Raw genomic sequence first — 13780 nt, 5'->3', positions numbered from 1 at the left:
GCCCGCCCATAGTGTGGTTATATTAAATATAAGAGAAAGAGAGAACTTTAAGAAATTAATATAGCCACTAAGGTGACCGTCAAAACGATGAAAAATACTGCTGTAAACAGTTTATTTTACGACATCACGAAACAAACGATAGCGTAATAGGAAACGATAGACATTTTTATATTGTCATTTGATATATATCGTTATATCGAACAGCCCTAACATACACTCTTATATTTGTACATATATTTATTCTTATAATTCTCAGATTTACCCATTCGTATATTTTGCTTGTTCTTATGTTATTGTATTTTGCACACCTCTGTTGCACACACATAAGAATTGTAGAATTGTCATTTAACCCCCCCCAGTAAGAATAGTTTTTTATGGTATTGAAAATCATGCCCAATAATGTTAATTTACATTAATAACATAGTGTGATGTAAATCCTTGATGCCACCAAACCCTATCAAAACAAGCTGTATCCCCAAACTGTCACCACACACACACACACACACACACACACAGAGAATCCCTGACAAAAGTTTCTTTGTGTTTGTTTGGCGTAGTGCATTGGTACTGGGGATGCACTCTCTCAGATCTGGCCTCTGTTTTTGAAGCCAGTTCATTTGTCTGTGCGGTATAAATGTGGTGCTGTTGCTTTTTCCTTCACACAGTCATACACTCTGTCCTGATGAATGTATTTATTAAGTTGTGCCCCTTCAAGTGTCTTTCCCTTTGCTGGATAACATTAGTTATTCGCTCAGAAAGTTAGGGATGACTTGAAATTAAAATTATACCGAAGGTCAGGCCATAGCATACTTAAACTGTTACACGGTGTAGTGGTATCAAAAACTCTTCACACATCAATCCTGTTGGCCTTTTTTTTTCTTTTTCTTTTTTTTAAATTTTCCAGTCTGTTTTGTGTGTTAGCCATTTCTGCTGTGTGTTTTATTTTCATCTATTAACTTTAACAAATTATTTTTTACATATTTATTTGCCAACTTTAGCTTTAATAATTCCTTTTATTTGTTATTACCTTTACCAAACTATCTCTGCTGTTTATTCATTAATCCTGTCTAACAGTTTCTATTGAGGCATTACTTTTAGATTTATTTTTAAATTTGTCGGTTACTTTCCATCACCATAATGTGGTGTTCAGAAAAAATGCAGGTCAAAGGGTTTTTTTCCGCCACCGAAGCTACGTCCATGTTTTACCCTGTCTGTTATCCTTTATCTTTAGGTAATCAGTTATACTGTTGTTCATACTCTTCGGCCAACAGTTTTAGCGTTCTCTAGTCTTGCTGCTATACTACCATTTCTCTGTAGTAAAAGTAGAAGTCGTTATAACTGTTCAGCTAATTAGAAATATTTTATCTAACTAGTCACAGCAGACGGAGGCCCCTCACTGAGCCTGGTTCTGTTGGTGGTTTCTTCCAATGTCACCAAGTTCTTGCTCAAAGGGTGTTATATGACTGTTAGGGATTTTTTCTGTATTATTGTAGGGTCTTAACCCCACAATTTAAAGCGCCTTGAGGCGACTGTTGTTGTGATTTAGCATTATATGAATAAAATTAAAATGAATTCAATTGATCTTTTTCGCAAACTGTAAGCTGACTGTTTCCCCTTTCTTCTGTCTTTAGATATTACAGGGGAACACATGGGGTCATAGTGGTATATGACGTCACGAGTGCGGAGTCCTTTGTCAATGTAAAACGATGGTTACATGAAATCAACCAGAACTGTGACGACGTGTGCCGAATATTAGGTGAGTGCGCTCCAAAGAAACACCTTGGCACACACATAAGTTTTTGAACGCTCAAAATAAGCGTCACACTTGCGGAAGCCGATATACCCGCCAAAACGCCGTGCATTTATCGAGACTTTCAACCCCAGGTAGGCTAATTATCAATCTTCGGATCCACATTATGTCAGCAGCTCCACCGTGAACTATGTTAAAAACAAACACCGCTCACGCCTCACAGATGACAGCTTACAGTCCTGCGTAAAGATGAAAGTGACTTCATACAGCTCCGATTTGCAGACGCTGTGCGCAGAGATTCAGGAGCAGAAGTCCCATTGTAAACATATCACGGCAGACCCAACGATGTTTCCATGAACACGCTTTACAGCTTCTCTTTATTGACCACTTTTCACACACGGTTGCTGTATGCATACAGCCGGTGTTAAAGCTCACAGCCCGACACATACCAACACAACAGCATAGAGAGCACAGACGTTAAGGCGCCGAGGCGTGATCGCGGGTGCCGCTCAGGTGCGTCCGCCTCCCCTGCAGCGGCGCTGCAGACCACGCCCCGCCACACACATTAACCAGGTAAAATACATATTGTCAGGGTTCCTGGGTCGGTGACCCAGTGTTTTCAGTTTTGTTCATGTTCATATATATATATATAGCATATAGTAAACAATGAATCTGTAAACGACAGCTGTTGACATTTTTTAAAAATGAATGAAAAAGCATATTTAAATAATCAACATACATGATTTAAATATAAACACACACGTGACAAGAGACAGAACGTGTAGAAGATATATGCAGAAAGAGCTTTCAGTGGTCAGCTGATAACATGATATCTAAAAAATACATAGCTCATTTTCCTGTCTGTTAGTTGGACATGCTAACCTGTTAACAAGCTCCTATATTCACCCATACAGTTTGTAGATCATTTTGCTAAAATAGGTAAAATCTCCACTCTTTCAGGGCACTAATAGGCTAAAGGCATATTACAAAAGGTCATTCATGTATTCACAGATTCTCTGTAGTTATTCTGCTGCTCATTCACCTGTAAAAACCACACCAATCATTATTTCAACAGCCTTTTTATTTTGGAACAAAAGCATTTGACGATATGACTTACAGGACGTTACCAAATTCATGAAGCTATATTTGTGAGTTTATTTATCAATATCAGTTTAATGTAAACAGACTGATGTAGTAATAGACAGTAAAATGTTGGTGCGTGTGTAATATATGAGCGTTTATGTTTCTCTACATGGGTAAAAGTACTCCATGTCGCCCTCTGGTGGTAGCAACCAACTATGAAAAGAATGGATGTTGGATCTTAACTAAATGATAAAAAGTTTTATTACTTTGTATTACTTTCTTTAGTTTGGTAAAAATTACAGTTTTAATCCCGTAAGAAAATAAATCACTATCATAGAGAGGGATATTAGTAATTCGTTTGTTAATAACACTTTGTTTGTGTTTGCTAATGTTTCGACAGGAAAATGGTTTTCTACAAAGTTGTTTCATGTACAGAGTAACACACACACACACACACACACACACACACACACACACACACACGTATGACTTTGCCGGTTTCAGCTGAAACAATTTCAGTGTTTCAAACCATGTTCCAGGATTTTTCCTTCACCATTTATGAGGTTTCAAGAAGAAGATAAACGACAGATATGAATGTTTGAAAAAGTTATAGATGAAAAGATGAAAAATACTCAAAGGATAAATTCAATTGGTTTATTGTTTTATGAATAAGTTGAAAAAGAAAAAGTTAAACAAGTAAATAATGAAACAAGGTAAAATGAAGTAAGAACAAAACGTCAACAAGTAAATAATGAAACAAGGTAAAATGAAGTAAGAACAAAACGTCAACAAGTAAATAATGAAACAAGGTAAAATGAAGTAAGAACAAAACGTTAACAAGTAAATAATGAAACAAGGTAAAATGAAGTAAGAACAAAACGTTAACAAGTAAATAATGAAACAAGGTAAAATGAAGTAAGAACAAAACGTTAAGTAAATAATGAAACAAGGTAGAGGAGAGAAAACCCCAACAATCCCCTCTGAGCACGCACTAGGCGACAGTGGGGAGGAAAAACTGCCTTTAAACGGGCAGAAACCTCCGGCAGAACCAGGCTCAGGAGGGGACAGTCAACTGCCGGGACTGGTTGGGGAGGTGAACAGAGGTGGAGCAAGACGAGGCTACACCTGCTGAGGAAGCAGTAGAGTTCCTCCTCCAGGGCCAGCGGAAGCGTTTGTTCTTCTTTTTCATGCAGTTTTCTACAAGAGCTTTTTTTTCCAGGATGAGGGTTCTCAACTCATCGATGGTTTCTTTGTTTTGTTTCTCAAGCTTCTTGCACGTTTTCTCCACCTCTTCCAACGTTGCTTGTTTTTCTTCAAGCTTTTCCCTGAGCTCTTTGGATGTTTCCTCCTGCATTATCTTGTCCTTGTGCATGTCTGCGTTTCTTTGTTGTACTTCTTTGTACATGTCTTGTAGCTCCTCATTTCTTTTGTGGATATCTTGGAGCGTACGCTGCAGGTCGTCATGTATGTTGTCTTGTTCTTGCTTTTGCGCCTGCATTTCAGTGTGTTTGCGCTTCAAGTTGTTGTATTCCAACAATATCCCCTTAGTGAGCTCGGAGTTGTTTCTCGCCATTTGCTCCATCCTTTTCTGCATGTGCGAGCATTGTTTGTTCAGTTTTTCTTTTTCCCCTTCTAGTTGCTTTTTCTCGTGAAGAAGGTCTTTATTTTGGCGCAGAGTATCATCCACCTTCTCTTTCAGCATTCTGTATTTTTCCTCCGTGACTTTGAGTTTGTGCTCCATGTCTCTTTGCTTTTTCTCCTGTTCTTCCTTCTGTTGGAGGATTTCTTCATTTTTTTTCACAGCTTCATCGAAGTTTGTTTGGAGCAGCCGATTCATTTGGTCCATATATTGGAGATCCCATTCTGTCTTCTCAACAGTAGCTTTGCTGTCTTTAAGCTGGTTGGACATCTCCTTTAGTTCCACGCTCTTTTGCTTGTTTTCCTTAATTAGGAAGACAATCTGCTCTCGGGCTTGTCCAAACTTGATTCCCCAACCCTCATTAATAATATTTATGTCGGGCTGGCGTTTTTGTCTTTCTTCCAGGTTCTTATTTTGCGCTTCCATCTGTCTACACTTCTCCTCCAGTTGAAGTTTCTCTTCTTCAATCTGTTGAATTTTATTCTGGAGATGGTAGTTTTCCTTCTTACTGTCATGTAATGCCCTTTGGACGGCTAAGAGGTCATTTGGGGAAATTGGCCGGCCACGACAGGAAGGAGAAGCGGCGTAATCTTTTTGCCTTGGTTGGTGTCTTGTTGGATACATGTTGAAGGTTGTACACGACAACTCTGAAAAGGTTTCCAAAAGTTTCTGTGGTGAACGTGTGAAGGCTGCAAACACAAATGCTGCGAAGACACGAACTAAAAAACTGCTGTGTGTCACCCCTGTTTAAGGAAAAACTTCAAAGGATCGTGTAGTGACATCATAACTCCGTGAGCCAATGAGATTGTCATGTGACATTTTGGAATGGGGATATTTTTTTTTAAACCGTTTTCAAATTTAACTTAATATTTGACTGTTTCTTAACTGACCTGTTTAGCTGATTAAGAAATGAATTGAAACGAGCATCACTAACGTTATATAACAGACAACAGAAAAAAAACATTTTTTTTCTAAGTAATAGAGGTATAATACATTTTTAAAATTTTTTTTTTAAATTATCCTACTTTTTATAAGAGGGAACATTATTTAAAGAATATGTATTTAATTGGAAATCTCTCTATTCGTCTAAAGGCTATAACAAGAAAGGTGAGCTTCCTGCTCAAAAATGAAATGACCAAAATAAATGGAGCATTTCTCTGCAATTACAAACTCTGTGTAAACAATCTTGGTTTCAAAATAAGGCTAATGCTGGTGAGATGTCATCACAGGTGTAAATATTACTGCAGATGTTACTATGTCAAAGTTTCACAACTGTCTTATGTTTATTTATGTAGGCAAGACCTACTTTTCACTTTTTTGCTTTGCTATATGTTCTTGAGTGTATTAGTTTGCCAGCAGCACGAACATGTACTAGTGTCAATAATAATAGTACGGTGGATTAGAAAACCTGCTCACAAGTTGAATAAACACCCAGGATTGTTTCATCATTTTCATTCAAAACCAATATTTGAGTCAAAATGAGAAAGTTGTTTGTGCTGTCTGATGAAGAAGAAGCAAAATAAAGTGCAGTTTTGATGTAGATGATGTTGTATACAAACTAGAAGAGGAAGATAGTAGGATCTCTGTATCATGCTTTGTCACTTTGTACCATGTAATTCTTTCTATTTCCACCAGGGGGTGTTTTCAGAAGTGGTAGGTGGTAAAAGAAGAGGTCAGCAGGAAGATGGCGAAGAGCGACCAAAGACCAAGAAAAAGAGGCAGTCAGGCAAAGATGAAGAGTATTATATCCCTTACAGACCTAAAGACTTTGACTCTGAGAGAGGGTGAGGCATTAAACTGTTGCATCTGTTTCTTTAAAAAATGTGAATGGCTTTGTGTTTTATGCTGTTTTGTCCTGTGTTATGCGTCGACAGGTTGAGTCTCGGTGGAGAGGGCAGTGCTTTTGAACAGCAGGCCTCTTCAGCTGTCCTTGATCTCATGGGAGATGAAGGCGATCGCCTTAACCAGCAGAAGAAAATGATGAAATGGTACAAATTTCCCTATGTTTGACTCAGTATCCACCAAATGGTCATTTCAAACTATAATTTAAAGTCTTTTTTCCCCCTTCTTTTTTTAGGGACCGTAAGAGGAAGCGTTTTGTGAGAGAAACGGGAAAAGAAGACCAGAAGAAGAAGATCAAAACAGACAGCGGTCAGGTTATCAGTAACAAGAAGAACAGGAAGAACTTGTATCCTTCCAACAAAAAGCTTCTCTGTGTGCTGCTCTCAATGACCCTCTTCTCTACTCCTATGACAATATTAAGCTGTACTGTGAAGATGTTGTATCACTTGACAACATGTCGCTCTGACATGTCAGTTATGAGGAGTGAAGGAAAAAATACAAGATTGATGATACAGGATCTGGATCAGATGGAGAAACAGGCGGAGGAGGCAGGAAGCCAGCAAGAGGTAGGAAGGCATCAAAATGAATAGCACAAACATGTCTGCCTGTTAAATATAGAACATCAGCCACCATGTTTTAACTCAACTCTAAAGGTAAATACTTCAAGTCCCTCTTCCAGCCTTGCGAGCTATAACCTCCTGTTAGATTAAATAGTTAAACATTTGTCATTTTTATATTTACCATTTGTCCATTGTTTTAACTCTGTGAAAGGAATTCTTTCTTTCCTCCCATCCCCAGATTCTCGAGGTTCTGGGTGGGAGGTTGAAGTGTTTTATCACAGGAACGTCCTTTTGAAGATCTGTTTGATGTTTGGTAGAGCTTCCTACCCTTTGTATGGTTTCACTGTGTTATCTTTGGTAAACCATACATTGGGTGTGGGGGAAGACTACCCTCTTTATGACCAAGGATGTTGTTCCTGCTTTTAGGTTTTATGACCCTTTGATCAACACACACACACACACACACACACACACACACACACACACACACACACACATTCTCACATAACACCCACACACACACACTTACATACAGTGCCTTGTCTTTGTAACCAAAGGGGGTTGCAGGGGGAGGTGTTTTGTAAACTATTGTTTGAAGTTTGTCAATAAAAGGCAGCGAGAGGAGGCCATCATCGGGGTTCATTGTCGTGCTGGACACAGATGAGGGGGCCTCCCTTGCGCAAGAAATCGATCGAACACTGTTGCCTTGTTTTTCTTTCATGGGAATAAAGTCTTGGATACAGCGGGGTCTGAGTTTAGACCCAACACCTCCAACCTCTTTGTTGTGTCGTGCCTCTCCCAGGTCGTGGCCATGGCCGACGAGGTCCAAACGTACAGAGCTCCGGTGACCACAAAGCACGCTCGGAGCTGAAAACAAAGGATCAGATCATGAAGCAGCGCAAGAAAAAGCAGAAGCACCAGTTCCTGCAGGGCGGGGGGATGAGGAAGCTCCGCTCCAAGAACAAAAAGTGGCTCGGATAAGTTAAAAAGTCAGGTTTTGGAAGGGGTGGCCATAAGAAAGGCAAGCTGAGGAAGAAACTGTGAGGAGGACAGAGGGTTGATGGTGTGGAGGACATCAGGAGGAACTGGGTGATAAGCGTCAGAATCATCTGAGAACATCACCAAAGATTTTCCTGGCGCTTTGTGTGACTGTAGATTAAGGAGAAAATCATTTGTGAATCTTTACACTGCAGAAATGCACGTCACTTCTTCCTTGATGGCCTGCTGAACTCTGCGTTTGCCACAGAGTTATGTTTAATTATGATCCACTAACCTGGATTTACTACTTGTAAGCATGTTGGCAGTCTAATAAAAGTGTTTTGGAGTACTGAAATATGTCTTATCAAAATGGTAAAATACAGATATTAAATATTGTGTGCTTAATTTGCAGTTAGTTTCAAAAATCGTCTCGCCCATCTTTTCTTAAAATAAGAGGTGCTCTATAAAAATGACATTAAATTCTGTAAACGTGCTCTATTTGCAATTATTTATCATTACTGTTGTCCAAGTGGTCTCATTTCAAAGTTGAAAGCGAGCATCGGAACGGGCAAGAAAGGCGACTTTTAATTGACTTTGAATGTGTTGTGGTTACTGATATCAGATGGGCTGGGTTGAGAAACTGGCTTAGAATTCCTCTTGCCTTCAGCATGGCCACGCCCCTCTGACTTCTGCAATCAACAAGGCATTTTTACCCAGGGAAATGTTTATTTCGCTTTTCAGTTTGGACTGTTCTCTGTAAATTCCTGAGAAAATTTGAGAAGATCAGGAGTGTCTGAAAAACGTAAAACAGCCCATCTGTCACCAACAGCAATGCTGCCTTCAAAGTCACTTAAATCACCCTTTTTTTTTTCTGGCATGTGATTGGCTGATTAGATATTTGCATTCACAAGCAGCTGAATAGGTTAGTGCAGGGGTCAGCAACCTGCGGCTCTTTAGTCCTTTTAGTGCGGCTCTGCGTGGTTTGGGAAAATAAATTATTTTTTTAAGTAATTAGCTGAAGTGTATTTTATTTATGTTAGTTCTTTTTTAACTTGTAGTTCTAAATTGGAAGATTACTGTGATATTGAAATGAAATATAAATATAAAATTATATTCTATTAGTTTTTGAACGCTCAAAATAAGCGTCACACTTGCGGAAGCCGATATACCCGCCGAAACGCCGTGCATTTATCGAGACTTTCAACCCCAGGTAGGCTAATTATCAATCTTCGGATCCACATTATGTCAGCAGCTCCACCGTGAACTATGTTAAAAACAAACACCGCTCACGCCTCACAGATGACAGCTTACAGTCCTGCGTAAAGATGAAAGTGACTTCATACAGCCCCGATTTGCAGACGCTGTGCGCAGAGATTCAGGAGCAGAAGTCCCATTGTAAACATATCACGGCAGACCCAACGATGTTTCCATGAACACGCTTTACAGCTTCTCTTTATTGACCACTTTTCACACACGGTTGCTGTATGCATACAGCCGGTGTTAAAGCTCACAGCCCGACACATACCAACACAACAGCATAGAGAGCACAGACGTTAAGGCGCCGAGGCGTGATCGCGGGTGCCGCTCAGGTGCGTCCGCCTCCCCTGCAGCGGCGCTGCAGACCACGCCCCGCCACACACATTAACCAGGTAAAATACATATTGTCAGGGTTCCTGGGTCGGTGACCCAGTGTTTTCAGTTTTGTTCATGTTCATATATATATATAGCATATAGTAAACAATGAATCTGTAAACGACAGCTGTTGACATTTTTTAAAAATGAATGAAAAAGCATATTTAAATAATCAACATACATGATTTAAATATAAACACACACGTGACAAGACACAGAACGTGTAGAAGATATAATATATCTTCTACATATTACCCATTCGTATATTATACGAATGGGTAAATCTGAGAATTATAAGAATAAATATATGTACAAATATAAGAGTGTATGTTAGGGCTGTTCGATATAACGATATATATCAAATGACGATATAAAAATGTCTATCGTTTCCTATTACGCTATCGTTTGTTTCGTGATGTCGTAAAATAAACTGTTTACAGCAGTATTTTTCATCGTTTTGACGGTCACCTTAGTGGCTATATTAATTTCTTAAAGTTCTCTCTTTCTCTTATATTTAATATAACCACACTATGGGCGGGCAAGTGCCTGTTTTTACGTGTTTTCGTTAGCAACAATGACGGTAAAACCATCGCGTGGTTCCGCTGTACGCTTGTTTGTTTTCCACGTAAACCTTTCACAATAAAGCTCAAGATCCTGTTGAGACTTTTCAAAACAAACTGAATCACATGAGAGAGTATGCAGAGTTTACAGATGAGAAGCAAACAAAGAGCCGTCAGACTCAAACTATATGTATACACCTGCCTGCCTTCGTAAACAACTAAATGCTATGTTGCCCTATCATTTTTTGATTGGTCCACATGGTATATTTTTTCACCAATAGGAAAGGCTGGGGGAGTTGGGAGGGGGACTGAGTGCTTTCTAGTGTTTTTCCTTATAAAAACCGTTTCTTCCCGCAGTAAATATAAACAACGATAGTATTCAGGAAGAAAACCTGCATATATTATACTGAACATAAAGTTGTTTGCAAAACTTGTGCATAATTTTTACAAATGTACAACTTCTATTCGCATTTCAAGTTATGAAAACAATTCCTTAAACATGTTTGTGGCTTTTACAGTAAAAATGACAAGTATTTTCTACTCGGATTTTGAATTTTTTTTGTCTGAATTTAGATCTATTGTGCAAATATAGTATAAATGAAAAATTAACTCAAATTTCAGATATTTGAGGTTGTGCCAAAAAAAAAAAGAAGAAGATTTTTTTAAAGGTGAAATATAGAGGTAAAATCTAAAGTAGTCAAAAACGGCCAATTATACTCTGGACCCCAGAGGGTTACTAAATACATTTACATGTCTTGGTGACTGCAGCTGGAACCTTGGCAAAAAGTGTATGTGTGTGTGTGGAATGCTAGCTACCAGCATTCATAATATAATAGTTACAATAGCAACAGTAACCAGGGGGGTGGGGCTTAAATGACAGAACAAAGACAGGCTACCATGATGTCACATGCCAGGCCACTATGATGTCACATGCCAGGCCACCATGATGTCACATGCCAGGCCATAAAAATCTATAAATAGGGGTGCCTCGACACACAGTTGTAGAATTCCCTTGCAGGTGATTTTAAGCTAGCGATTGAATTGTGTTTTCAGATGAAAGCGCTTATAACCTTCTCCCAAAGTAGAGTACTCTTCCTCCACCCAAACCTAAAATGTATATTTCTAAATACAGGGAAGCAATTGTATTAGAAAATAAATATAAAAATGAACACAGGACCATGGTGCCAAGAACAGTTAAGGCGCCATCTCATCGCGAAATGTGCCCACAGAGGCCAGAAGGCGAAAAACCTGAACACACATTCAGGAAAAAACCAGAACACACAGGCATGAAGAAAGTCATGGCTCAACCTGCTTGTGTGGATACACGCAAAGGGGACAAGCAGCTCCTTGAGAAATCTGGACTTGTCCCCTTTTATTTACAGAAAAACGATTACAGAATCGTTCCAGGCTACCTGCGTAGAAGAAAGGCAGAGAAAGAAAAGGCTAAGCAGGACAATGATGCCTGGTTAACAAAACAACAGGAAACAGTTAAACCACTGGCCGAACAGGAGAAACAAAACATTCTCCAGGGCCTAAAGAGGAGGTTTAATGAGCTAAACTTTGAATATCAATCCCTCCCTTTTACTATCTCCCCTTCACAGCACAAAAAATACAATTACAAAATGTTTCTCGAAGAGGCAATGAGTCAAGTTGAAAAAGACATTGCCCTTTTTGAGGAACATAAATACATTTACGTAGGCAGGGAAGATGCATCTGACGAACAACAGTTACAGCGGACTCCACTGCCACCCATTAGACCGAAAAAGACAAAGTTGACACCCGCTCCTCAAGTCACACAACCAACGAAAAAGGAAACTTTCTCGACCGACAACCTACCACCTTTTCGTAGGATGTGTGTTCCACCTATATCCAGAAGTGGAAAGCAACCTATTCCCATGACTGAGAACCTTCACAGACAACCTATTCCCACCCAACTAGTTATAATTCCACGACCTAGTCCTGTCCCTCTGCCACCTATTTGTAAAAAAGCTGAATCTACACCCCGACCACCTGTAAGACCTCCAATGAAACGAGGTGTAACACCCATCCTTCCACCCATTTCCACCAAAAAGCTGTAGTGCTGTACCGTTAGAGTAGTTTTTTAACTACCTAACCCCCAACCGGTCTTGACAGAAGCCGCACCATCTGAGCCTGGTTCTGTCGAAGGTTTCTTCTTTTTAAGACAAAGGAGTTTTTCCTTCCCACCGTCGCCCAGTGCTTGCTCAGATGAGATCATTTGATTGTTGGGGTTTTCTTAAACATAAATTGGCCTATTGAAAAAATGTAGTGGTTCTTACTACATTTTATTTTCAATAGACCAATTTATGTTCAAAAAAAAAAAAATTACAGCAGAAAAGAAAGCATGGGAGACATCTGATGCATTTCATTGCTTTTTAAAAAATAATTTATAATTTATCTGGAACAAATAAAAGAAAGTAAAAATAATCTTTTGTGGATTCTTTTTCTTCAATAAGTAGTAGAATAGGCAGTTCTTTATACATAAAGCGTAGTGTTTTGTTAAAAAATAAAGTGGCACAGCGGCACTGTGTTAAAGGCCTGTGTTTTTACCATCAGCGTGACAGCGTTGTGTTGTTTTTAAGTACTGTATAATACTTAAATATGATCAGTTAGACAAAACCAGCTGATGACAAATGTTTTGTCTTGCTTTGTTTTATATTTGGGACAGTTCTTAACCCAGTTTACAGCATGATTTAGCAGATATACATTTGCCCTTCTAAACAGAGAATGTTTCAATTTCACAGGTTTCACCTCAATTCTTTTATCTGCTGAACTAGAACACTTCAAAATGTGTGACAGTACCAGTAGATAACCACATTTCTGCAAGTTTGTTTTTTGCTTGTTCAGCAACTTCAGCAAGTGGTTATTGATGTATCATACTTTCTTCAGTCGTGATGGATTCTGTTTTCAGACAGGGTAAAACATCAGGATGGTGGCTAATACGGAAAGAAAAATGGATGGTGACTGAAAAACAGAGATAGCTTATACTAGACAGAATGGCCTGCATCCCTTGCTGTGTTCTTTTAATTCTTCAGCAAGGCATTTGATGATGACTATGGGTTCTGGACTTCATGTAAATAATTTTCATCCAAATACTAAAAACAATCCTTATGCAACTTTGTCCAATTCATAACTGGGTACTAAAAGGGCTTCAATTCATGAACAGATGATGCAAGACTTCTGTTTAACATCTTTAATAAAAGCTACGAGTGGAAACTTTCATTTAACATCAAGTCTTGGCAGCATACAGAAGTAAAATATGTAAAAAAAAATTGAAATTGCCCAACATTTACAGATTTAATGTGCTATATGTGCATGCCGTTGAATGCATATGTATAGGTTTGTGCATGAGTTTTCTAAGGCTGTGTTGTCATTCTCAGTTTAAGAAGCAGCACAAATACAATGGGCCTGCTGAGCCTGACAGCCATAAGCATCCGTCATAATGAAACTACCTTTAATGAAACAAGCTCAGGAACTGCCCCTAGACACACACACACCTACAAGTTAAGCACACTAATAACTCATATATATAATCTGTGAAATCTCACATAGAGTGCATTTTGGATGTAACAAGAGCACATCACAAGAAAGCAACAACAAATAAATAAATAAATAAATGACACCCCGCTAAACAATAAATATATCACCAGTGTTGGGACTAACGCGTTATTAAGTAACGCATTACAGTAACTACGTTATTATTGTGGTAACGAGCACG

General features: G+C 38.9%; 1 protein-coding gene across 1 annotated transcript in view; it reads left to right on the top strand.

Moving 5' to 3' along the window:
* The window catches only part of LOC101478973 (dynein axonemal heavy chain 5), a 90081-nt gene extending 83078 nt beyond the window's left edge, over positions 1–7003 (top strand). Inside the window, exons 68-72 of the mRNA XM_076890643.1 lie at positions 1632–1756; positions 6108–6256; positions 6347–6460; positions 6550–6660; positions 6789–7003. Coding sequence (XP_076746758.1) covers positions 1632–1670 — 39 coding nt within the window. The 3' untranslated portion in view covers positions 1671–1756; positions 6108–6256; positions 6347–6460; positions 6550–6660; positions 6789–7003. The remainder of the gene's footprint in view (positions 1–1631; positions 1757–6107; positions 6257–6346; positions 6461–6549; positions 6661–6788) is intronic.
* The last annotated feature ends 6777 nt before the right edge of the window (positions 7004–13780 follow it).

Source organism: Maylandia zebra, linkage group LG12, assembly GCF_041146795.1.
Source record: "Maylandia zebra isolate NMK-2024a linkage group LG12, Mzebra_GT3a, whole genome shotgun sequence".
Classification (NCBI taxonomy): Eukaryota; Metazoa; Chordata; class Actinopteri; order Cichliformes; family Cichlidae; genus Maylandia; species Maylandia zebra.
Note: the sequence above shows the minus strand (reverse complement) of the source record. Positions and strands in the feature narration are given on the sequence as shown.